This window comes from Eumetopias jubatus, unplaced genomic scaffold, assembly GCF_037043125.1.
Source record: "Eumetopias jubatus isolate StellerSeaLion01/CBP00866 unplaced genomic scaffold, mEumJub1_p1.0 scaffold_17, whole genome shotgun sequence".
Lineage (NCBI taxonomy): Eukaryota > Metazoa > Chordata > Mammalia > Carnivora > Otariidae > Eumetopias > Eumetopias jubatus.
The window spans coordinates 60,405,505-60,431,679 of record NW_028274823.1 but is presented as its reverse complement, the minus strand read 5'-3'; the positions used below and the strand labels follow the sequence as shown (position 1 = coordinate 60,431,679).

At 33.3% G+C, this 26,175-nt stretch overlaps 2 protein-coding genes across 2 annotated transcripts in view; one reads left to right on the top strand and one right to left on the bottom strand.

The window, feature by feature from the left end:
• LRRTM3 (leucine rich repeat transmembrane neuronal 3) overlaps positions 1 to 8,582 on the top strand; it is a 156,730-nt gene extending 148,148 nt beyond the window's left edge. The window contains exon 3 of the mRNA XM_028109633.2: positions 8,373 to 8,582. Within this exon, the coding sequence (XP_027965434.1) occupies positions 8,373 to 8,582 (210 nt within the window). The remainder of the gene's footprint in view (positions 1 to 8,372) is intronic.
• The window catches only part of CTNNA3 (catenin alpha 3), a 1,824,697-nt gene that overhangs the window by 1,229,434 nt on the left and 569,088 nt on the right, over positions 1 to 26,175 (bottom strand). The window lies entirely within an intron of this gene.

The window sequence follows — 26,175 nt, the reverse complement described above, 5'->3', positions numbered from 1 at the left end:
AGGCCAAGGAACTGATTTTATTCAATCAGTATCCCAAGAATATTAAATGATGGATGGATGTATGGATGAACAGATGGATAGATGGAAGAAATGGTACATATTGTTACTTACATATATTTAAATTCTGAAGAAATTCATAGCAGGAGCTCATCCCTACAGAATCAAATTATTGGAGGGGTTTTCATAAAGGAAATATTATTTGAACTAAATCCCCAAGGGCAAGATTTTTATGCAACTGAGCAGATGTATATAGAATATTGTCTCATTTAGTTTGGAGATCATCTCAACCAAAATCTGAATTAATTTCAAAATAAAGTTGAAGAGAAACACTTTTCTGATCAGTAAACTGTCACATCATTTGAAAGCTTGTTTGGAAGACAGATACTAGGATTCAGGGAATCCTGAGGTGCTGTCCTCTAGGTCCTAGATAGGAATGAGACCCCCTAAGAAAGTGTGGAGATCAAAGTCCTGCCAATGGAGGGTAAGTTCTCAAGATCTGGCATGTCAAAAATGGAGAGCCTATTTTATGAAGAATGTCAAAACTCCAGTAAGCTAGCGGGAAGTAAAAAACCAGTTGGAAAGCAAATAGGATATCAGAAATCATGACAGTAAACCAAATATAAATGCCAATGTTGAGGGAAATCTCATATAGTACCCCTCCATGAGACTACAATGCCCTGTCAACTCAGAGATACAGTTCTTTCACCAGTCACTTCTGCAGCCTTACCAAACACTGTCTGTCATTTGCTGTCTGTTTTGAAGTGCTGAATGCAATGGGTGGATTTTCATTCACTCACAGATTTATACAAACTATATTAAAAAATACCAGCCACTGTATCATCATTATAAGATCCTTAAGTGGACTATTGTAACTACAATTTCTGGCAGGGGTGGGGGGAAGTGGGGAGAAAAACAAGGAGATTGTTTTTAAACTGATTAGCAACTGCACCTCATTGCACAACAGTGTGAAGAAACAGATTTGGAAACACAGCATCGAGATCAGTAGGGCCTTTGAGTCATAGTCTCAATTTGGGTCCCATCACTTTACCTGGCAACAGTGCCAATTTAGCAGGCACTGGGCTGTGCAGAAAGATTTGCATGTAAATGAAGAGTTTGGAGCATTTTGCTTTGCCTCAGTAAAAAAGAAACATCACTTTTCACTGGCACTACAAAAATAAAACAGAGGTTAACACAGAAGGATCCTGAGCAGAGTCCATTACTGGGAGAGCTAATTTAGCAGGTGAACCAAACTCTTGGAGATCATGGGCTGTGTTTCTAGGCAGCACCAAAGAGTTTGAAAAATGCAGTTGTGAGAAGTATTAAAGGACAAAGCACAGACATAACATTCTGAAATTTATAGGAGGAAAATCACCAAATTAAGAATAATTATCTTACTAATAATATTGTTTAAAAATTTTATGTATTTCAAATTTATAACTAATATTTTATGTAATAAAATACAATATGTTAATGTTTTAAGGTAAAATTAATAAAAAAACATTTAAATAATTAAAATAAAAAATGAAGAAGGATCTTATTATTACCTTATAATGCAGCACTATGTGCCTCATCATTAGTGTGGATTTTTGAAAATTCATTGTAGCCCTCTACTTCTATCCTAGAATCATAATGGCCTGGTCTTCACATCATTAGACTATAGCATATTTTCTTAGCCATATAGTTCCCATAAAGCCCAGTTATCCTGGGATGAAAGTTCTTAATGTCTTCCCGACTATACTAAATACACTTTACTACTTTGTTCACTCATGTATTCATTCATTAGTGCTTACTATGTTAAAGGGATCATGTGAAACAATATAAGGCATAGAGAAATGTGGTTTGTCATAGATTTTTGTGCTCAAGAAGGTTATGGTCTAATATAAGATAAAATATATGCAAAATTAAGACCACAGAAGACGCAACTTCAAAATATACATACCATAAAAGTACTGAGGAAGTTCCTTGATAATTCAAGGAACAGAGAGAGCAAGAACAAGAATGAATAAATGAATAAGACAGAAATGCTAATTGGGGAAAAGAAAAACTTTCTTCCTCTATGGAGTCCTCTCTATTCCACTTGCTAAGCATGTTAGAATGGTTTATGTTCCATCCAAAAGCCTTGAGGACAAGCACTTGGTGTATCTCCAGCATCTAACACACAACACCAGGCCCAGGGAAGGCATTCAGCAAATCTTTGTTGAAGCAAATAAATTAATGCGTGAATTCTTCTATTTGGTTTTGTAGACATTAGCATGTGAATTTCTGAAAACCAATGCATATGCAGTCAACCCCCATTTCTTTCTTGTTACAAAACTGGAATAGAAACAAATTGTTTTGTAAAGGCAAAATACATTCACAAGTGGCAACATCATTTAAATATTTAAGATATATATATATATTTTGAAGATTTTATTTATTTGACAGAGAGAGTGACAGCGAGAGAGGGAACATGAGCAGGGGGAGTGGAAGAGGGAGAAGCAGACTTCCTGCCTAACAGGGAGCCCGATGCGGGTTTCAATCCCAGGACCCTGGGATCATGACCCAAGCTGAAGACAGATGCTTAACGACTGAGCCAGCCAGGTGCCCCTAAGATATATTTTTTAAAATTACAAAGATAAAGGGACCTGCATTTTATAAGATTCTCACCATTACTTAGATGGAGTGGGGACATTACTGAGATTACAAATTGGTACAACACACATAAAATTCAGAATTTGTTTTCTTTTTACTCTAAATGCACTTTGGTGCAAACAGTATTATGACCTCTCAAATGAAATTCGATTTTTTTTCATCTTATGATTTCACTGTGTAGGAGTTCACTATAATGTATTTTTGACCCAAAAGGCACTAGAAGAATTATCATCCTCCCGCATATAATGTTTTATTTCACATTATTCTCAAGTTCCAGATACCTGAAAATTTTCAAAATCATATTGAGTTCCTGCCTTATTATCTTATACTTTTGATCTCAGGATAGCAATTGTTACTTTAGTTTTTATTTTTTCATTTTAATTTTTTGGAGAGAGGGAGTATATGTATGAGCAGGGAAGGGCAGAGGGAGAGGGAGAGAGAGAATCTCAAGCAGGCTCCATGCCCAGTGTGAAGCCCAACGCAGGGCTCAATCTCTCAACCCTGACATCATGACCTGATCCAAAATCAAGAGTGGGATGCTTAACTGACTGAGCCACCCAGACGCCCCAGCAATTGTTACTTTAGTTGGCAACTTTGCTCTTCAAAAATACCAAAATTGGGTATCAAAGTCTGGATTACATGTAATAATTTAAAAGTATAAAAAATTAGTTTTTTTAAGTTGAAAGGTAGCATAACATAAATTCAGGCTCGTAATTAAGTATTTCCCGAAAAAAATTTAAATAAATTACTAGTAGGATCAAGATAATTAAAATTTAATGATCCAGCAGTCTGTTGTACTCACAGGAATTACCCATTAGAATGCTAAAGAGTTCCAAGAGATAGATTGTTCTTCAAACAGATAAATCAGTTTCAAAGTAAAATATATTATCTCTGTGGAGGAGTCTATAAAAGTAAATATTAAATCACTTCTCACCAAAATTGACTCTTGCCAATAAATCTGGAAAATAACATTATTTCCAAACAAGAAAGATGGCTGGTTTGTTAGGTACCCATAAAGGATGAATGATATAATTATTAGAATCAGCAAATCAGAGCACAGTATGCTTATACACATAAGTATACATATACACACATACATATATATATATATACGAGAAAAAATCCTTTAAGTACACACAATCATTTGTCTCCCAACTCACCCCCTCCATCATCTTCCTTCACTCTCTTGCATTATTTCCCCCAGATTTTGCCAAAGAGAATTTGTGTCTTATTCATGTTTGTTTCTCACTTCCCCACTCCTGCTCTCCCCCAGCACCTACCTATAACCATTCTACATACAGAAAGAAATAAAACAAGTATCATTTAATATAAACCAAAATAATCAAACTACAGATTGATTACAGATTCTAACTTTTTACATTTTTGTTAAAAAGAAAAACTTAACATCACATAATTGAAAAAATTTCTACCCATTTCCAAGACAACACAGATATTTCACTTTAAAATTCCTAAAAGTCTCCCTAAACAGTCTTACACATATTTGTATCTGGGAGTATCTGTAAAGTTCCTGTCCTAATTCAGAATGTTTTCCAGATTAGACATTTCTCCTTTCACTTTTTATTGACCAATATGAGCTTAGTAAGAAGCAGAGAGCTCTGATTTTTGAGTTGTTACCATCTACCCACAACATAAATCCCTGATAAACTGTTTATTTCCCGAGGACCATATGTGCATAGCAGTATCAAAAAGCTATGGTGTAGCACAGGAAATCAGTGTTCACCCTACTGGAAATAAGATTTGATTGTTGAGAATTGGTGTCTAACCAGTATTAGACACATTGTCTTCACTTCTCTAGGCTCCAGGGACAGTGCAAGTTAGATAAAGGGATAAATCAGCAGTAGGGCATGGCGATTAAGAAGTTAGGCAACTACTGCAACTCACCAGGTTAAGTGATTTTAGACTAACGGCATAAACTAAGTCTTAGTTTTCTCAACGGTAAAATGGGGATCATTATATTTACCTCACAGCAGCCCTTGGGAAGGCTTAAATAAGGTGACCCAAGTCCAGCATGCAGCATGATCCCTAGCACAGAGTAAATGCTCAATGAAAGATAGTGATGATAATGAGGAAGATGCTAGAAACATGTCCAGGCAGTTGTTGACCAAGAGATGGAACAAATGACCACAGATGCTCAGGTAGCTAGACAGAGAAACCTGAAATCCTAAATAAATTAAGGTAGAACCTGAGGTAACAACCAGGCAGACTTTGACACTCTCCCAGGGAACCAAGCTACAGTGATAAAGATAATTGCTCACCCTATTTCTCATCATATAACACTTCCATTTTATCAATTGCCTCAATACTTAGAAACCAAAATAGGAATTAGTAATAAAATTTTCAAGATGGGAATCAAGACAGTAGGGAAGATATTTTCCATTGTTTCTTAATATTACTCAAGTGATACCAGACATATCTTTCTATTTTGACTGTAAGTAAAACTACCATCCTGTACACAAAGCTCATGTTTGGTAGGACTTAAACAAATGTTAAACCACCCACAAACACACATTAAAACACACTAGCAAAACCCAAGGCTAGTCTTGAAAATCAGCTTATGTACATAAACAGAGAATAAGAGGCATCAAGATGAGCAAGAATAAAGTCATTAGCAAGTACATTTTGAAAAAAAAATAAAACATTTCCTTAAATAAATATATATATTTTGGGGCGCCTCAGTGGCTCAGTCAGTTAAACATCTGACTTCAGCTCAGGTCATGATCCCAGGGTCCTGGGATCGAGCCCCACATCAGGCTGCCTGCTCAGCGAGGAGTCTGCTTCTTCCTCTCCCTCTCTCTCTCCCTCTGCTCCTCTCCCTGCTTGTTCTCTCTCTCAAATAAATAAATACAATCTTTAAAAATAAATAGGGGTGCCTGGGTGGCTCAGTCGGTTAAGCATCCAACTCAATAATCAGATTATGATCTCAGGGTCCTGAGATTGAGCCCCATGTGGAGTCGGCTTGGGATTCGTTCCTCCTCCTCTGTCCCCCTCCCCGGTGCATTCTCTCTGTATAAACATAAATAAATAAAATCTTTTTAAAAAATAAATAGATATATCTTTATTATATATTATATGTAGTATATCTATATACATATCTGATATAACAAATACAAAATTGTTATTTGTTATTTGAAGTTGTCCAAAACCAATATATCACCAAAATTTGTATTTTTCATACCTGATTTAAATGATTTTAAAATCATAAGTAATTGACCACAAGATTATATATATGTGTGTGTATTTATGTATGTGGCAATATACTGTGTATATATGTACATCAATATATGTATGTAGTCTTACAAATATACAAGTGAATACATCCAATACTAACTCTTAGACTTTCAAAATCATTTAAGTTAATGAGAAAATCTGTGAGGTTATATTCAGATATGGTTAGCTGTTTAAATTCTATTCACTATATTATTTTCTTGATATTAAGGTGTCATTAACTTTAAGAGTCACTTTCAACTGCACAGAAGAAAATACATGTTAAACATTCACACCAATTTTAAGTACAATACCAATGTCAGAAATATTAGAATGTGAAAAATATGACTTGATTTGAAAAAGTATAACTATAGGGTTAGGTATTTTAAAATAAGGTATATCCAAAAAAAGAAACTCTCTAAAGAAAATATGTACTATTTTTAAATGAATAATGAGAGCTAACTGATGTGGTACAAATTAGGACTTGCACTCTGGATACCAGCAGCCTGTAGATATTAAATCAAGCAAGAAATTGTGTGTGTGTGTGTGTGTGTACCACACACACACACACACACACGCACACACACTAAATGTGTCATGGTTTATTATTTTTCATAAATTGTCACCATAGAAATTGCAAATTATTCACAGTAGAGTTAATTCCAAGTAAGCCAGGAAGCAGAAGTTTCCATGAAAAATAAGAACAACTGTATAAAACCCTACAGATATATGACCCATAACACATTACAGAGCATTGATTTCCCAGAGGCTAATGTAAAACTCATGTACCCAGTAACAGTTCTATTTTCATATTCTCCTGTAACTCAAATCTATTCATGCTGCACAATTACTTTTGCTTAATAATACATTTTAGTTATCTGAGTATTTCATCAGCAACAACAGGAATTCTTATTTTAAATGAGCATCTTTGGAAGCATCCTATTATTTTCTTTAAAATCTTTCAATCATCTTGACCATTTTTTAAAGTGTAAGATGTCTTTTATTGATACATCAGACAACTGCATGCTTCAATTTTTTTTAAGTCCAATAGGAGGAGTTGCTGAGGAATTTAATTTGATGAATTGGATTACATATCTGTCTCCAAGGACTAAATGCTACACATTTGATACATTGAAAGGTTCATATTAAAAACAAACAAGAATCTCAAAAGAAGGGAATTCTTTTGTTTAAGAGAAAACAACAAAATATCTGCTCAACTGATTTTTACTGGAGAAAATATAAATATGGATAGAAGGGTAAGGATGGAAAGAGAACTGGCCAAGAGGGTTCTTATGCATGAAGAAAAGGGTAAAGAAGGAGTTAACAAAAGAACAAAACCTAGACTTTTTTTTTCTTAGCTTTAGGCTCTAATCTTAGCTGAGATCAGAAAGGAATTTAGTCTGATATGCTCAAACAGAAATATATTTTATCCATTCACCAAACAAGAGTGGCAGAAGTTTTTATCCAAGGCAATTGAACAACATGAATTAGTAATTAGGATATTAAACAGAGATCGTGGCTGGTTTCCTCAAGTCTGTCTACTTTTTAGAACAAGTTTTTATTTCACTGAAAAAAATGGTAATAATCTCTAGATTTTGACATCTAATTACATTTCAGACTACCCTTTGTCTGCAACATATATGTTTCCCTTCTGCTCACAGTGGTCACTCTTGGTTTTATCCTCAGATCTTTCCAACTTGCTTTCTTTCATTAAGCTGCAATTTGCAAGAGAGTCCCTTCCTCATTTTTTCACTGGTTCCTTCAAACTAGCAGCATCCTTCGTTGTTTTTTAGACCCTCATAGGAGCCTTAGATTCTTCCTAGGAGTTCCCTAAGACTAAATTTTAGATATATGGACTAAACTACAGACATTAATGTTTCAAAAAAATTTTCATAGTGATATAGATACCAAGAAACTATTGAGTAAGAAGAGCCAGAATGACTTGCCTGGACGATTCTTTCTGCAATGGTTCTCAAAGTGTGGTGTGTAGATTAACAGCACGGGCATCATGTGGGAACTTGTAAGAAATGCAAATTGCAGGCCCTAGTCTGGACCTACTGAATCAGAAACTCAGGGGAGTGGGGGATTGGAGGTAAAGAAGGGGGGAAGTGATTTTTACACATGATAAAGTTTGAGAACCACTGTTCTATGGTATTCCAATACCAGACATAACCAAATAATACTTTTCTTAGTTCTAAAACCACAATTTTACCATAGTGAGGAAAATCATTTTCTGACTTTTTCAATAAAGCTTGTAGCATTTTCAGAACCACTCAGGCTACTACTATCTGATAATTTTAGTTAAGAATTGAGCAGCTCCATCCTAGGCTTTAAAACTGTGGCATTGTACTTACTAGTTGAAAATAAGGGACATTAGTAGGATAGCATGGGGACACTTGAGTCACAGATATAACCGCAGAGGTTAATCAGGTCAGAACTTCACAGTTGCCAAATCTTGCCCCCAAACTGGTTTGTCATTTTATAACTGATTTTTCTCATGTCATTTTTTTCCCCAGATACCTTTATCAATGAATGTGTCAACCTTTCTGGCATACGACCAGCCCACAATAAGTTACTGTGGGGTGCATCATGAACTTCTCTCTCATAAGTCCTTTGAAACGAATGCACAGGAAGATACGATGGAAACACACCTAGAGACTGAGCTGGACCTGAGCACAATCACAACTGCTGGCCAAATCAGTGACCACAAAGAGCAGCTGACTTAACTGAGCTAATCAGTAGCCAAGGGATGCTGCCAAACTTTGTAACCTCAAGGACAAAATGAGGAGGATTTGTTCATTGTGGACTCTAAAAGCAAAACACAACAAAAATCCCCTGTTAAACAAAAATCCAAGATTTATTCATGAAATAAAGAAGACATGAATTGTTTCAAGTCTACACTTTGTAATTAGCTAAGTTGTGCAGTATTTTTTTGACTTAAACAGAGTATGACCCTGAAAAAAAGAAAAAGAATCTTTTTTTTCAAAACTCATCCTACCTACCTGTAAAAACTGTACAGAGCTAATGTATTTTTCATATTGTAAAGTTTCAATTATAGAAACAACTGGTATGTACAGTACCATAATTTAATTACATTTTACTTTACAAACTTTACACATTTCAGTTTCTAAAATTTTAAATTAACAAAAAAAATATTTCTTGTGTTATTCAGAGTTACTCAGTTTTGTAGGGACTGTTTTGTTACTGCTTTTGTGCCCAGAAACCTTGACTCTAAAATTCTGTGCTGTGCGAAACATGCACGATTTTTATCATGCTTACTGCGTAGAATTTTATCTACTTGTTCCAGAAATAATACATTAACCAAAAAGGATTTAATTGTTGAGACTTGTAAGAAGTTCTTCAATTACATAGGCAGGTTTTTCTTATAAATGAAAAAAAATCAAAGATTTTTTTTTAACACTTCTTCTCAGACTTAACTGTTGCCTTGAATTACAGCCTAGTTTCTAAGCAGTGAAATGTAATGATAAAGAGGGATATTTTAACAACGTATTTCTGAATGAATTGACTCATTATTTCATTCTTTTGAGTAACGCATTGTTAAGGGTAGGGGGAAGCATGGACAAAACATCACTGGAAACAAAGGCCGTAACCACAGCAACAGACTTTGATACACTTAAAAGGTGCAGCTGCCAGTGACAAAGAAAAACTTGTTACATCTCATTATTTTCAGGCCAAGGTGGGAAGGATAGAGCATAATAATTGTACAGTAGCAGATTTTCTCCTAATTAACCTAAAGTGGTTTGCCTAAAAATAACCATCGGTCAAGTACAAAATGTGCCTGGTTTTTAAGACTTTTCATTTAGAATTGCGAGGCTATATTTTGGGGAACATCTCAAAGGAATTACATGAAATTTTTCACTTTGTGTGCTACATCAATTCTCTCCTGGGGAAGAAGTCTAAACATTGATAGCTCATTCAATATAGATATCAGCCATAGTGGAGAACTTTATAACTCAAGTAAACTGTAAACATCCTTAATATGTTCTAAATTGTTTATATTGCCATCCATAATGAGATTCACCTCTAAATTATCTGGAAAATAACCCAGAGTAATGTGAAGCCACCCCAGATCATATATTGATTATGTAATTGTATTATAAAGTAAATTTAAATGAAATTATGAAAACCTAACTTTTCAGAGGCTAAATAATCAACTTGTTTCTGCTGTTTGCTTGACACAGGTTATTGTTTGAAATTGCTGTTATTTTATCTCTGGTATTCACACATTCTTTTGTGTTTTTTAATATAAAACTACAAGTTTTGATTGCTGTTGCACTAAGAGAAACGCTTTTTTTTAATGTTGTCATTTTGTATTCATAACATCAAAAATAGGTTGAGCAAATGTCAATCCAACAAGGGTCAAACACAATCAAAAACAATGAAGAAAAGAATTTGTCAAAAACAACATCAAACTTTTAATTTATTTCTTCCAAAGAAATTACATCTACAAAAGTCTAGTCTTATGCCGATTTATCATGGCAAACTGAAGAGCAGCTTAAAGAAGAATGAACTTAGAAAATGTACAGCAAATTTTTGTTAAAAAGATACACTCAGAAAAATAAACGAAAATATTGGAAGAAGCAAACTCTCTTACTAATTTAAATGAAACTAAATGTCTCTATATGAACTATTTCACAAACCAGATTTTGTAACATATTTTGCATAAATTATTTGCTATTCAAAATTTTTTGTCATGTTACATCTAATCTTAATCTTTATTTTTTCCGATTTCTAATTTCTTTGCAATATATTATTGTTAGTACTCTTAATCCTCTACATTGCGGTTTTGTTCTGCACAGTTAGCAAATTTATAGAGGATTAATTATAAACCTATTATTGTGGGTCTGAAATTGGATGCAAAATTTTATTTATTATGTAAACTAAAATGTCATTTGCAATTTTTTTCTTCTTAGAAGTTGTCCTTGCAAATATTCAAACATCTTTTAATTCACATAAATAAGCATTTTATATCTATTTCCAGACATTTTAAAATTGATAAATAATTTTTAGAAATATAAGGTTCCAGGGAGCCCCACAAATGTGTGCTCTTCTCATCCTGCAGCAAACTTTCTTTCTTAAACATTTTAAATTCATCTAAAGTAAACAACTATAAGTAGAAGCAATCACCTTAGAACCACTGCTCTGTGCATTAGAAGACTTAATACAGTAAGAGCCAAATAAACTAAGAATTTTGAATTTCTCATATTTGAAATTCAACCCAAAGGATCTTTTACAAGAAAAAACAAAAGAAGATGCAGGGTTATTTGTTTGCATAACTTTTATTCTGCCATGCTCAGGGCCATAGGGGTGGGTGGAAAAGGGAGTGAAAACCTATTAGAGGAAACTGTGTCTGGAATCTTTATCATACATTTGCAATTTATATATTTGTGTCTAAAATCCTTAATTATAACCTATCATTTTCAGCATTCATTAATCTCCTATTTCCTTTCGAACCACCCTGCCCCCAGGTCTCCCTCCCTGTCTATGGCTCTCATTTAAATAACAGGAATGTTGAATGTGTTTGGAATTGAAAAGTGCAGTTTGACCCAGCATGGTTACAATATAGCAGTAGCTGCAGCAAAGGATACATTTATGCAGTGTTTTGAGGTTTACAAACCACATTTTACATAAATTATTTTATTTTGTCTTCATAACCACCTTATGAAGACACATTAATCTCAAAGAAGTCAAGACTTACCCAAGAACACAAGGCTAATAATTGGTGAAATTAAACCATTCTCAAAGTTCAGAGTGTGTTAGTCTTTACACTATACTAAAAGCCTTCTCTCTGACCAGAGCCAGAGAATTTCCAGAGATAGTGAACAGAATGAAAAGAAAAAAAAAAAATGTTTGTTATGTTGTTTAATCCCTAATTTAACTCAGTTCTTCTATCTGTATAATATATGAGCTAAATGAACTCTTTCTATGTGCTACTCTGGGCTCTCACATTAAAATTCTTTGTTCAAAAAGCACAGGAAGTCATAGATTTCTTAACATATTATATCATTTGTAAATGTGAAGATGAGTTGCTTCCAAGAAGTGGATATATGTAGACCCAAGGTAAGAACATAAAATCAAGAAACACAAGGAAAGAAATCAAAGACCATCTAAATTGAGATTGTGTGGGTTATAAAACAGATCCACAGTGCGAGGTTCAACACATGTTCAACACATGTTCAACTGAACACGTGCTCAATTCAGAGGTAATTGGGAAGACCTTTATAATTTTTTTCTTTTTTTCCTTTATTTTGTCTCAGCAAGATTACTTCTTAAATTGCGAATTCTTTTTTTCAATTCTGAATTCTTATATCTTTCTTAATAGAAAATAATTTTCTCTATTTTCCTCCTACTAAAAATGAAATGTAATTTATCCAAACTGACCTATAGATGCCAAAACATATGCTAACAGGCAAACAAAATTTTATTGATCTGCTCATTTTTATCAAGTCTCTATCCCTAATCCCTCCTGAATATTCCAGAAAAGCATAAAACGATACAGATTTTCATATAAATTACATTTTGCAAAGGAAAGAAAACTTGTCTACATTCAACGTTCAAGACGAATTTCATAATCCTATTTGAAATCATACCAGGCTCCACAAACTCCTTGGAAATAGCAATATCTCTTTGCAAAAATATTTTCTAAAATAAAACCACTGTATATGGGAGTAAAGATGTATATTTCCTTTTGTCTGCTCCTGACTAGAAGACAGATACCATTTCGCAAACTAAACATTCAAAATAAGTTAAGAAACTGAAAGCATGATGATGCAAGCTATTAGTATGCTAAAAGAAAGAAAATCAGACATGTGGGATAGCTGGCAGCACACAAAGGAAAAGGTAGTGGAACTGGCAGATATTTGGCCTCAGGAAAAAGGGTAAGAAATCTCTAAAGCAAATACAGTAACATCTTACACTGACATAACTCTTAATGGCTTAATACCTCAAACTCCTAACACGTAAAAACGTCCCAAGGTCTAGATGGGTTGGTTATGCAGTAAGAATACAGATGCACTGGTCTTTCAGTAAGAGCTTCTAACTACTGCTATGACCTTCTCAATGCACCACAGCTGTCCCTAACTAGAGAGGTACCAAGGGCAGGGGATCCAGGATCTGTGCTTTCAAAACTCTGACATACCCACAAGGGTAGAGTAGACTGATAATCAGCAATTGCGCTTCATTTCACTATCAACTATAATGGGGAAGAAACATTTAAGAATACACCAGAGTAGTGATGGGTTATTTTTAAAAATCTCTCATGGCTTGCATTATGATTTTATTGTGACATAGGAAGCTACTTATATTCAACATTTTTTAATTTAGGGTAAAATTCATGTTTTTAAAAGTCTACAGCTGATTATTTACCTTTGTTTTAAGAACAGTGACCTTAAAGCACAGAATGCCTCAGCCATCTAGGATTTATAAAACTCTTGAGTTTCTTCCTCCTCTTTCCCAAACATTTATAGATTTTGTTCTATATGTGTATCTTACTGAAAAGCTAAGTGAAAATTGGTTTTGTATAAATGAAATAATATTTCAAATGCATCAAGGGACCTTGTGCTAAAGGATCCTTGAAGTAAATCCTGTTTTTGTTTTGTAATCTGAAACACTGCCCACAAATTTATCTTTTGTAAGATGACTGCAGTATATCTTGTGTTATGTAACGCAGCATGCTTGAACTGCCCAGCCTTGAAGGTTCTGTGATGTAGTCTTTGCCTCAGGCTGTATACAATGAACGACTGACCCTAGGTTTTGAGCAAATCTATAGACACTGTAGTGTGATCATTTTCGATCATTTTCATTTATTGAGCTTACCTGGATTCATGTGAAAAATAGTATTAAGATAACATGGATGGATAAAGTTGACAGTTAATTTTTTTTTCTATTTATTGATTTAAACTTTTGCTACCTATCATATCTTCAGTTACTATTAAGAGCAAATCCCTGGGTACCTGACTGTGGCTTAGTCAGTAGAGCATGCCACTCTTGATCTCGGGGTTGTGAGTTCAAGCCCCACATTGGACGTAGAGCCTACTTAAAAAAAAAAAAAAAATCAAATCCTTTGGGTCCGTACTAAATTTACTGAATCAGAATCTCTGGAGCTAATCTCTGATGCATACTAAGTTTTGCAAAATACTGTTCAAATGAATTTACTTTCACTAAGTCATTCAATTGCTTTTTATTGTAGTCTAAAATTATTAATTCTTGTGCTTTCTTGTGCCAATGTGATCCTAGTTTGCTAAGCCTGGTTGAACATTTTCCCTGACTGGAGGAATGCAAAACAAAAAACACCTATACATAAAATGGTCAGGTTGTTTCTTGACAGATTGTGTTGTTTATAAATTTTGCCCCCATTAGTTCTTTCAACATGAATATCTGAAAACAGTCTTAAATCAGTTCACTTAACTAAAACTTATTATTTGCTCTCACGGATAATAATATAAGAGCTGAAACCTAGAAGCAGGGAAAGAGAAAAGAATTGATTTATAATGTACCAGCACTGTGCTGTCCTCATGTCATTCTCAACCCACCTTAGGAAAGAGGTAAAACCATCATTTTAAAGAAGAGGAAAATAAGGATCATGGTAGTTCAATAATTTGCCAAATCTCATACAAGAGAGTCAGATATTCAAATCCAGTTCATCAGTTCATCAGACTCTAGGGATGTGCTCCTATCACCCCATAAGCACTGTTTTCAGAAGTGAGAAAAGACCATAATCAATATAATTAGGCATATATGATAGTGGATGTGAAGACAGCAGAGAAAGAATATACCTTCCTATTCTTAAACAGAAAAAATTGCTTAAACTATTTCAGACTGTGTAGAGATTTCCTTCAATATCCTAAGTCAACAACTTAATGGAAAGAAACGTCCATTACTTTCTTGAAGTTTTATACATTGTTTCCTAAAAGGAGTGGACATTTAAAAGAAAAATCCTTCAAAAGATACTCCCAAATATTCATGTTGTATTTTCATTTCCAATTTTCCTAGCTATATTATAAAACTATAACAAAATATAAGTGCGTATCCACAATATAATCTCCAACTGGCAAAAAATGGAAGGAAGGTGGTCCACTGAAGCAAAACCTCTGTGGTCAACATGCAAATGACAACACGAAGAAAAATACCAATAATCTAGTCATAAAATGTTAACTGGCAATGACATGGCTTGGGTTGCAGGATACTTTCTATGAATGATTTTATGTGGGAATATTTTTAAAGAGAATTTTTACTTACATAAATGAGATGTGTAATGGGAGTATACCACATAAAGGAGGCAAGAAGATAACCTTTATAATAACATAGACCCTGCTTGTTCTATTACTCAGAATACAGTATACAGTTTAAATAAAAAATAATTTTCTTTGTTAAGGTGATGCAAATATTTTCATATTGTGTGCAGGTAACCAAATAAATTTTTTATGTTTACTTTTGAATTCAATCTTCGGGCAAATCTGCCTCGGTCTCAGCTATTAAATGATTTTTTAAATAGTCTCTTGATTTTATTAGTATCTCTAGGAGCTTTTTATTAAACTGTTGGACTAATAGCCTCTTCTATTTCTCCCTGAATTTGCACAAGACCAAGGTAATATAATTCAGAAACCACGTTAGCATTTTACTCTATCACACTACCTGAACATGTGGCATTCATGTAAAATACACTTGCCTTTTATAATCCATGTGGGATTCAAGAGCCAATGAAATACTCCATAAGCCACATTTCTACTAAAAATCACCACTACTAAAACTGTGATAAAAGTATGCTATACAATTAAAATAATAAATCCAGAGAGAAAGAAGCTCTCACATCCTGAATCTAATATCATGATACATGTTCATTCTGGAACCACCACCACCACCATACAAAAATTTTACCTGAAAATCTAGAGTAATTCTGATTTTGGAAAACAAAGATGACCCTGCTATCTGGGTTGAAGACTTGGGGAAAGATAATGAAGAGGACAAAAAATTACATATGCCAAGAGGTAAGTGAAGGAAATGTGATTTATTGTCATTAATCTGCAAGTAATTTTTAAAACTAAGAATTAAAATTTACAGTAACATTTATGCTATCAAATGTCATCAGTAAAGGCCAATAAGGACACTGGGGACATAAAAGCAAAGAGATATTTGTGATGGTGATACATATCAAATGATAGACAGATGGATAGAATTAATTCAACCTAAAGAGAGAATATTAAGAATAAAATTAGTTTAAGAATTATCGCTATTATTTCTCCAGAGAGAAACTGAAAAGTCAGAATAAAAGATTCAAACAAAATACCAAATGCTTTTTCAAGATCAATTTTGAAATAGCCTAAAACTATAAACCCTAAATTGCTGTGTCAACCATATGAGTAATTACATTAATTCACATATACCTAGTTAAATTCTGTTACTGAGAAATAAATTGTATTTAAAATATACTCCATCTGTTCTTACTATTTTACATCAATGATATATTTGCTTTCAATTACAGATCCATAAATATAATACCCTAAACAATCTAATGAAAATGTGGTGAAAGATTGGATCAGACCTGTCATTCCGCTCTGCTATAAGGCAATATTAGAGGAGCATACCCACCACAATGGAGAGCTGGAAATACAGTTTCTAAAGTCCTCTCTAGCAGTTCTTGACCTAGACACTTGTAACATTCATTATCTGTGGGTCTTATTTCATATTCATTTATAAAGTAAGGAAATTACTACCTTGAGAGAAGAGACTACAGGGCCCACCCTAGCTCTAGTCTCACATGTACAATAGATCTAGGTAAAGACACTCTGAACTCTGCTATATGGAGAAAAATTTGAGATCTTTGTGACGTCAACATTTTTTTACCTTTGGATTTCATGGAACCTTAAGGTTAGTGTATTGGACTTCCTTCAACACTCCTTGCCAGTTTTCTATTTAAGAAACTTCAAAGCTGAGTTCCTTAAACCAACATTATATTTTAGACATGGATATTTCACAGTGAATCCTTGTCATACTTCTTCATTTTGTGGAAGAATAACATAAGGCTGGGGTAGTGGCCTTTATGACTTTTTCTTTGCCTCTGATTCCAGTTGTGGAAAAAAAATGTGAGAACTCAGTATGACACCTTGGTACCACCATAATGGGATTGGAAGAAGAGTCTTCTAATGGATAAACACTTTATATAATATAAAACAGAAATGTAGTTTGGGGTCACATCTTTTTACCTTAATGATCTGATATAGTTTTCAGATAATGCATGCCTTCTTGCTACTGAGAATGTAAATATTATTGTCTATAATGATGATTTTTTTTTTTTGTCATACACTTTTGCTTTCTGAGGACAGACCTCAGATAATTGATCGGGCTCCATAACTGTCACCAGAGAAATTTCTATTTAATTATTTCCAGAAGTAATGACTTAATACTGAGCACTTTAAGATAAAATAATAATAACTAACACTTAATGTTTACTTTTCTGAACATTTTACATTTATTTATTTAATCCTCCTTAATATGGTTAATAGGATTAACAATAACCTTATGAAGTAAGTACTGTTGTTATCTCCTTAAGGAGATAGGGAAAATGATGCTCAAAGTGATTATATAACATGTACCTAGTAAATCATGGAGCAAGAATTCAAATCCAGGTGATAGATATACCAACAAAGTGACCGCTACCATCAGCTCATTTAAAGTCCACTCCCTAAATCCAGCTCTTAAATTTAAAAGTCTTTTCACTTAAAGCTGTAACTGAAGACTTTTTTTTTTAACTGAAGACATTTTAACAATGTAATGGATTTTATTACATACCTAATCTATGTCTAGTGGAAAGTAAAAATCTTTGAGAGATATAAAAGAGTATATTACATATTTCCTGTTCTCAAGAGACTTACAGTCTTAGCAAAGAGAAAAGACATCCATATTAAGCAAAAAAAAAAAAAAAAAAAAATCCAAGCTAAATTGAATACCTGCAAGAGTACATGGCAATCAAAGGACGAAATCAAAGTTAGCCAAATTGTTGGGGATAACTCTGGGCAAAAGTGAAAACTGAGACAGAACTTAAGACTGGCAGTATTCAGATGGGCAAAATGAAGAGAGAAGGAAATGAAGAAAGAGTACTATATTTTTACATATGGACATCTATTATTTGAATAATATCTGTTAGATTCATGCTTGTCTGGCAGAGAAATAGCAAGCTCAATTTTTATCCTGATTGCCTAAGACTTCAGAGCCAAATTTTACTCTGGCCAGAGCAAACGTTTTGGCCTTTATATTTGGGCATAAATATTTCCCATCTTTTTTTCAACTTTATTACTTTTTATATTCCTATATATTCATTGTATTTTACCTTTCTTTTGGGGGGAGGCTTAAATCATATTAATCTTTTGTCTTATGTCAGTTTCAGTAAAGTGACATTCTGTAAAATGTCTTGTCAGTTTCAGTAAAAAGACTGATTCAGGCAACTCTATTAACTTAAAATAATTATATGAATTAAATAATTTCTTAGAAGTTAATAACAACATCCTCAGTCGAATTACTGTTTGGTATCAGGTGAGAAAATGGCCTATAGATTTACTGAGTTTTTCTTTTTTCAACCTTTCAGTCTTTATATTAATATTGGTGAATACTAACCAGAATTTTTATCCCAAAGAGTAAAAACAAAAATGCTTTTTGATTGCTACATTTTACAAATAAAGACACTGAAGTAGAGTATGATTAAACACCATGATCAAAATCATTTTGATAACAGAATATAGACTCACCACTGGAACTCACATTTACTCAATATTATTTTTTGCTACAAAATATTTCATGAACATATCAAAATTTAACAAAATATACAGAATGATTTCTGCCTTAAAAGTACAGACAATTGTCAATAAAACTGTTATCTTTTTAAGGTACAGTTAAGTAAGGTGGAGAAATGCTCTCTTTCCATCAAAGTTTGCTTGTCATTTGGACTATTCACTTGCAGCTAGCTGTGTGTGCACTTGAGAGTTACAAATTTTCATTCACATGTATTTATTTAATGTGCCTTTCTTTTGTATAATGATTGTCTTTTATATTACATCCACAATACTTTGGTGTTTTTAATTCAATCAAATAAGTATTTATTTATTTATTTAGCTTTTACTAATAATATGCCAAGGACTGAGATAGGCAATAAAGCGATCAAATGCTTAAAAGTGAATAAATGATTGTAATTCAATGTGATATTTCTGAAAAATGAAGTCTGAGCATGATGCTATAGGATGGAAGGGGAGAGAAGGACTAATTTTGCTGGGAGAAAATCAGAGAAGTCCCCAAAATAAGTGAAATTTGAGACCCTGGATTCTAAAGATTGCCAATCACATGCCACACCCCACACCTGTGCTGCAAGTTCCACTTACCACTCATAATGAGTTTGGTATTTTAGATGTCTGTGGGTATTAGTTTCTGGAAATCTAGGACTCCAGTAGTTTCTGAGTCTGGTATTTTCCTCAGATAGCTAGGCGACTTGAATTTGTTCTGTATATAAATGTTAAAGATTTTTTAATTTGCCCCTCCTATAATCTTCTAAATTTAATCCTCAAATCAAGAGCATTCAATTGAGCCATTCCCTGATAAATGCAGGACATATGCAATTTTACTAAATAAACAAAATAACAAGTAACAGATAAAGGTCATGAATTGTCAGAAGTTTTTCATTTTCTTTGTTTTTAACATGTATCATGCAAATCTAATTTGTGTGTGTCAGAAAACCTATATTGCAGTTCTGACCTCAGGAATATGTGAAAAAAATGTAGAAGAGGTGTATTTGCCTGTACAATTTAAGTTTTCACCAATTACTGGTTATGACATGACTGCTATTAAAGTGACTAAGAACTAGGTTATGCATAGTCTTTTGTATTTTATTCTTTAAGAAAGTGAAAAAATACTAGTAAGATGGTCAGATCATCTGATATGGTAATAAGCCTAGTTGCTTTGGTAGGTGTTCAGTATCATTAACTCTTAACTTCCTTAAATATGTTTTATTTTCTTTAACAAACACATCTCTTTATAAGAATACCATTATTTCCAAAGGATTCCATTGTTTGTTTGGTGCCTAGGGCAATTTCTTATTAAATCCTCAAGAATGCACCTTGCGTTAAGCTGAGCGGAAATAGTAAAAGTGAATTCAGTAACTAGTTCAAGGCATAGTTTTCTGATCTTCCCACTTAGGAAAATAAATATTTTTTAATTTTAGAATTTGGAAATATATCGACATTAATAGGAAGAGAGTTCATCATGAATAATGCTATTTTAACAAATGCCAAGGGAATTGTGTCCTAATGCTCTTCTCCTAAAATATTCTTGTGGATTATGAAGAATGTGCAGTAGGGCAAAAGTGGCCATAAGTATCTCTGATATATGGAATGTATATCATATACAAACAATTATTTTTCAAAAATAAATTACATATTTCCCCCAGAGGTGGAGAGGAACCATGAAAGACTATGGACTCTGAGAAACAAACTGAGGGTTCTAGAGGGGAGGGGGGTGAGGGGATGGGTTAGCCTGATGGTGGGTATTAAAGAGGGCACGTTCTGCATGAAGCACTGGGTGTTATATGTAAACAATGAATCATGGAACACTACATCAAAAACTGATGACATAATGCATGGTGATTAACTTAACATAATAAAATTTAAAATAAAATAAATTACATATAAGTTTTCACTCTAGATAGTTCTCTACAGTGTGGCCCGTGCTATATTGTAATAAATAAGCCTATGAAACTGAATTCATTAGACTACAACAATTTGTATTACATTACATACCTAAAATATCGTTAATGTGAGTGCTTTAAATGTTATCTTTAAGATGGTACCTATGTAGAGACTATAATTTGTTAGTGACTATAAAATTACAAAAGCCCTTAGGTTTCTGAAGTTCCATGACTATCCTTAATTCTTATTAAGAGGCAGCAAAATCTAGTCTGGGAAACTCCAGTTGATTTACAAAGAAAATTAATGTGTTTTTCAATTCATGTGGCCCTGTAATTGTTAGGACGAGTGTGAAATACTGATATTTACATTCCTGAGTGCAATAGGAACAGGATGGAATGGCAAATAATTGGACACTCTTCTGAAAGGCTTTGAGAAATACTATTAGATCTCCACCTGCTGGTTAGAAATTCCAGGCTCATAGGGTATAATGCTAGCTAAAATACAAGGCTTTGATGATCACCAATCCTTTTAAGGTTTGTAACCCAACTACTTTCAAAAGGTGACAATTTATAGATTAAAACATCTGCATAATTAAACACTTTGAACTAGTGATCATTAGGAGACAGGCTATATTTTATACTCGCTACAGCATCTCTCATAGAGTATTAAATTTGCTATAAGTTCATTCCTCCATAAAATCCTGCTTTGAAAACATTTACTAAAATAGAAGGAATAAGAAAATGAGAAAAAGGGAAAAATTAAGCTAAAAATTAAATAAGGGTTAATAGTAAATTTATAATGACATAATTCTAAATAAAACTTGGCATAATTTATCAGGCTTTGAATTATTTAAAATAAAAGTATATTCAATTTCTCTATCCATCAAAACATATCATAGTTGACCTTGATAGAAAAGTTTAAGCAGGCAACAGTTAGTTTCAGGGTCCTAAGTAAACCACAGGGAGATTAATACATTATTCTGATTATTTTACTCTTCTTCATGTCTGTGTCTTTATTTTTTCCTTTTCTCCACCTCTCAGTTGAGTGATATATGATAATACATATGTACTTGATATAATGATGAAGGGTGACAAGACTTGGAGAGTAAAAGCTTATATTAATTTATCTTACAATATGAATTGTCCAATTACAGCATATTATATAGCTCTATTAGCTACCAGAAAGTATAAATAAGGTCATATTTAACTCAGTACCAGATCTGACAACCAAACCTATGTTCCAACATCTTTTTTTCAATAAACTGAATATCCCAGAGCTTAAGAAAATTCATATAAGGCTCAAAGCTTCCCTTTAAAAAAGATCCTTTGACATTTTCATAAAAGCAGCTATTTGCTTATGTTTGGTTAGTAGGACTTCTACGAATCCCTTGAATAATCAAAGACTTGGCTTTATATGACTGTACGTGTTATTCTATGAAAGTTCCAGAAACTTGTTAATGAGAATCGCTAAAAAAAAAAAAAATACTAAAGTATCTCTTAAAATTATTTTGTCAATTATTATGTGGTAGAAAGTTGTCCATTAGAGTGCATTTACACGTGGTTAATGTAATGGATAGCAGGATAAAAAGAAATCCACCAGAGGACATTTCCATCTCTCCCCAGAGTCATGGTATCCCAGACAACACACCAATCTCAGGAATACCAATATAATTTAATATATGGAAAGCATCAACATTATTCAGCTGTTACTGATTATGAAATTCCCAAATGGTAAGATTCTTATCAAAGCAAACCCTGCAGTACCTAGCATTTAAGGTTTTCATTCTGGGGGGAAAAAATGGCATTTAAAAATAAAAATAGCAGTTAGTAATGGATTATATGCAAGTCACTCGAGCATACTATTTCAATCACTTTAGTACTTTTATCTCCCCCCCAAAAAAGTGTCAGAAATGAGGCATGAAAATCTATTAACTGAATCATTCATACATTGAATGGATGTTGTTGTCAGCTTGTTCTTTCAGTGGAAATAATGAACAACTGATTTATTTATAACTCCTAATTATGATAATATACCTTCATTTTCCACTCTTTCCAGTATATTATAGAAATTTTACAATTGTCTTATTTCATACCCGATTTGAAATCATATGCTTCCATAAAAATTTCTTCTTTCCCAGGCTTTTCTTTAACTTCTTTTGGCTGGGGTGTAATTAAAATGCTTTAACTGACTTTAGTTCCCTTGTCTTGTTTTCTCTTTCAATTTTCAGGCTTTTCTGCTAATAGAATTGATCCACACCTTAAAGTTATGCAACTAGAGACTGAAATCTGAATTTTAAGTAGATGCAGAATATATTCATATAATCACTATAGAGTGAAACTTGTCAGCACTTATTTGGTCAAATTTGCATTGTTTTCTTTCTGAGATGGGGGAAACAGCAGGAAAAGGTGATAGAGCCTGGTTTGTACTTCAAAGAGAAAGAATTCCTGGTTTTAAGAATTAAGGCAGGAAGACAACTTTATCCTATTTTCCAATATATTTTAGAGCAGAGAGGAACACCTCCCTTGAACTTTTCATCTCTAACCCTGAAATCAATTTTATCTTTTCTAGACATTCAGGGTTTTTTTATTTTGCTGCATAACATACTATATATACACTGGACTCTACCCTCCACATGTAATACAGGTCCATATAAGAAAAAGCCTTTGGGGATATGCTTCTACATTTACCTGAACTATTGTTGAGGAAAATACCCATCACATTATGGAACACAATTTTTTAAAGAATATGTGAGAATTGTATTTTAGAGCTAGGTCCAGGAAAAATTACCCCTGAAAAATGGTTGTCCCTTATCCCCAGTGAATGCTAGAGCCCTGTAACACATCCTTTCTCCTTTACATCTCAGCCCAGGAACTCTGAACTGGGTTACACGTGATAACATGGTAACCAGGTAAGCCTTCCTGTTGAGTGTCCTGGCTTTCTCTTATTTTATGTTGTTTATTTCTTCTTTGTAATCCTATATTTTTTTCATTTTATTTCATATGTCTTTTGTTATAAGAAGTTTCAAATTATTTGGGGGGAAGCAAAAAGTATAAATAAGGAAGTAAACTAGAGTTGCTATTCTGAAAGCATTTTAGATTCTTACTGCAATGGTGGTATAATCTGAACTTTGGAATGTTTTTTTTTTTTTCTTTCTAGCCTCATGCCCACTTTCCACTATCTCATCATTGAGTCATCTTTAGATTTTCAGTTCCTTAATTTGCATCGCACCTATGAACTGTTAAAAAAAACTTGTGGATACACACACAAACACAGCACACTTCTTCTTTCATATACTGTTCTTCAGATATAAAGATGCAAAGCAGGACATATATTTAAAGATATTTTCCACTAGTAGGAACATTCTCAGGCACAGTTTAAAGAGACCATTAAAGTGTATTTTCAAAAGAGCTAACTAGGGTTAAAAATGAAGCTCTCAATCATCTTTTGTTCTAAAGTATTTTCTTGATGTCAGCCAAAAGTCTATATAGGTTGTCATTAAGTGGCTCTTAACATTTTCTAATATCAAATTTTTCCTTGTTTTAGTAACTCTTGAGTTAACCTAACTATAGATTATAGATCATAAAGCATGATTACTATATTCCAAACATTCATTCCTCCACCTTCCTTGACAGCCTAAACCCCTCTTTCTATCCCTCTAATCCCAATCCCAATTAAAGAAGCAGTAGTTTTTCAAGTACATTCAAGTTTATCCACACAAAAATACTTCCAACATGATTTCATGATACTATTTAAAGTGTCTCCTTCCACTTAATTTCAGAGACTTGGGGTAATATATGAATTAGATTCTAAAACTTAAAATGGTGGTTTTAGGTGCCATTTTAATAAATTATGAAATAAATATGAATAAAATCTTCAAAATTTAGATTTTAAATGAATGCATTTTTCATATTTTATCCAAAATTTAATCATGATTAACTTCAGTTATGTAATCCCTAAAAAATTCATGCGAAGAAGGGAAAATAAAAAATTTCATCCATAACAATATATAAACTCATTCACATGTAGCATTTCATGTGTATTTATGTAGTTATACTTTGGTCCAACTGCCAGATTTATAAAGCATTCAATAAAGACAAATTTAAAATATAATAATTCCCAATTGGCATGCAAATCCCATCTTTAGTTGAATGTCCTAGTACCCCACTACTCCTTAAAGTCAGAGAAAAGAGATCAGGTATAAGAAAAGGAAAATCAAGAAAGTGTATATCAAAATATTGCAGTCTGTTCCCGATTACTATATAATTCCTATTTCACAAATGTCTTTGAAAATTAAAAAAAGAATAAATGGGTATCTATGTACTAGCTTTATATCTATAACCAATACATTTAACAAGTTAAATTTTTGGAATATAAGACTTCTCCATTCAGTTTGGAATTATACATAGACAAGGTTCTGAATTACATTTCAATTCTGTTTAAAGAGTATAATCTTTGTAAAATTAGAGATATCTTCTTCATATAGTAAAATGAATTTATGAACCTATGCAATATAAAAATACAAATAAAATCTTAAAATGTAAGTGAATTAGTAAGACTTGTTCATACAAAATATATCTATTCTAAAGTCTCTAAAATTTACTGTATTGGAGGATCCTGTATTTGTCAGTACAGAACCCCCATATGTTTCTGACAAAAAGCCCAGGTCATATCACTGGAAGCTACTTTGGTCTATACCTACTATAGACTCCATCTTTAGTTCAATATGCGAGTAAATTCAAAAACATAGCAACACCACCTATCTACGCCTCACCCAAAGACCTCCTGGAAGTAATTAATCTGACAAGAGTACAAGTGAGACAATTATGATCACTCAGATGATCATGAAAGTGACCATGGGGAAAATAAGGAAGAGAGAAACAGATTCACTAAGTATACTGTAAATGTCATTTTTTTCAACAACAGATTTACACTTACACTTTTAAAAGAGTGAGGGGTGGTGAGGAAGAAGCAAAAAATGTATCCTTGTATCCTAGAAGCAGAATGGGACTCTCTCATAAGACAGAGCTGCTCCTGAGAGGAAGAATGAAGGGGAGTAAGTCAGAGGGGGAGACGAACCAGGAGAGATGATGGACTCTGAAAAACAAACTGAGGGTTCTAGAGGGGAGGAGGGTAGGGGGATGGGTTAGCCTGGTGATGGGTATTAAAGAGGGCACGTTCTGCATGGAGCACTGGGTGTTATGAACAAACAATGAATCATGGAACACTACACCAAAACAAATGATGTAATATATGGTGATTAACATAACAATAAAAAATTTAAAAAAAGAACAACAACAAAAAAAAAGACAGAGCTGCTCCTTTAGTGTTTTGTAATAACAGTCTATGACACTTGCTAGGTCAAAATATTCAAATAAACACCTGTAGAGAACTTTTAGCAGCTTAATCCTTTCTGCTTGCTCCTTTATATTATTTTTTTAACTTACATTCCTGCTCAGTATTCATACTCATAGGCATTTGACAAAAAACTTAAAGTAGTTATGCATTTTTTTTAATTTTCTCCTACCATGTTAAAGAACAATGAACCAGATCCAGCTAGATGAGTCAACTATTCCCTAGGTATAACTCTTGGAGTTGTATTACTTTCGTTTGCTGCGGTGGTATAATAATTTAC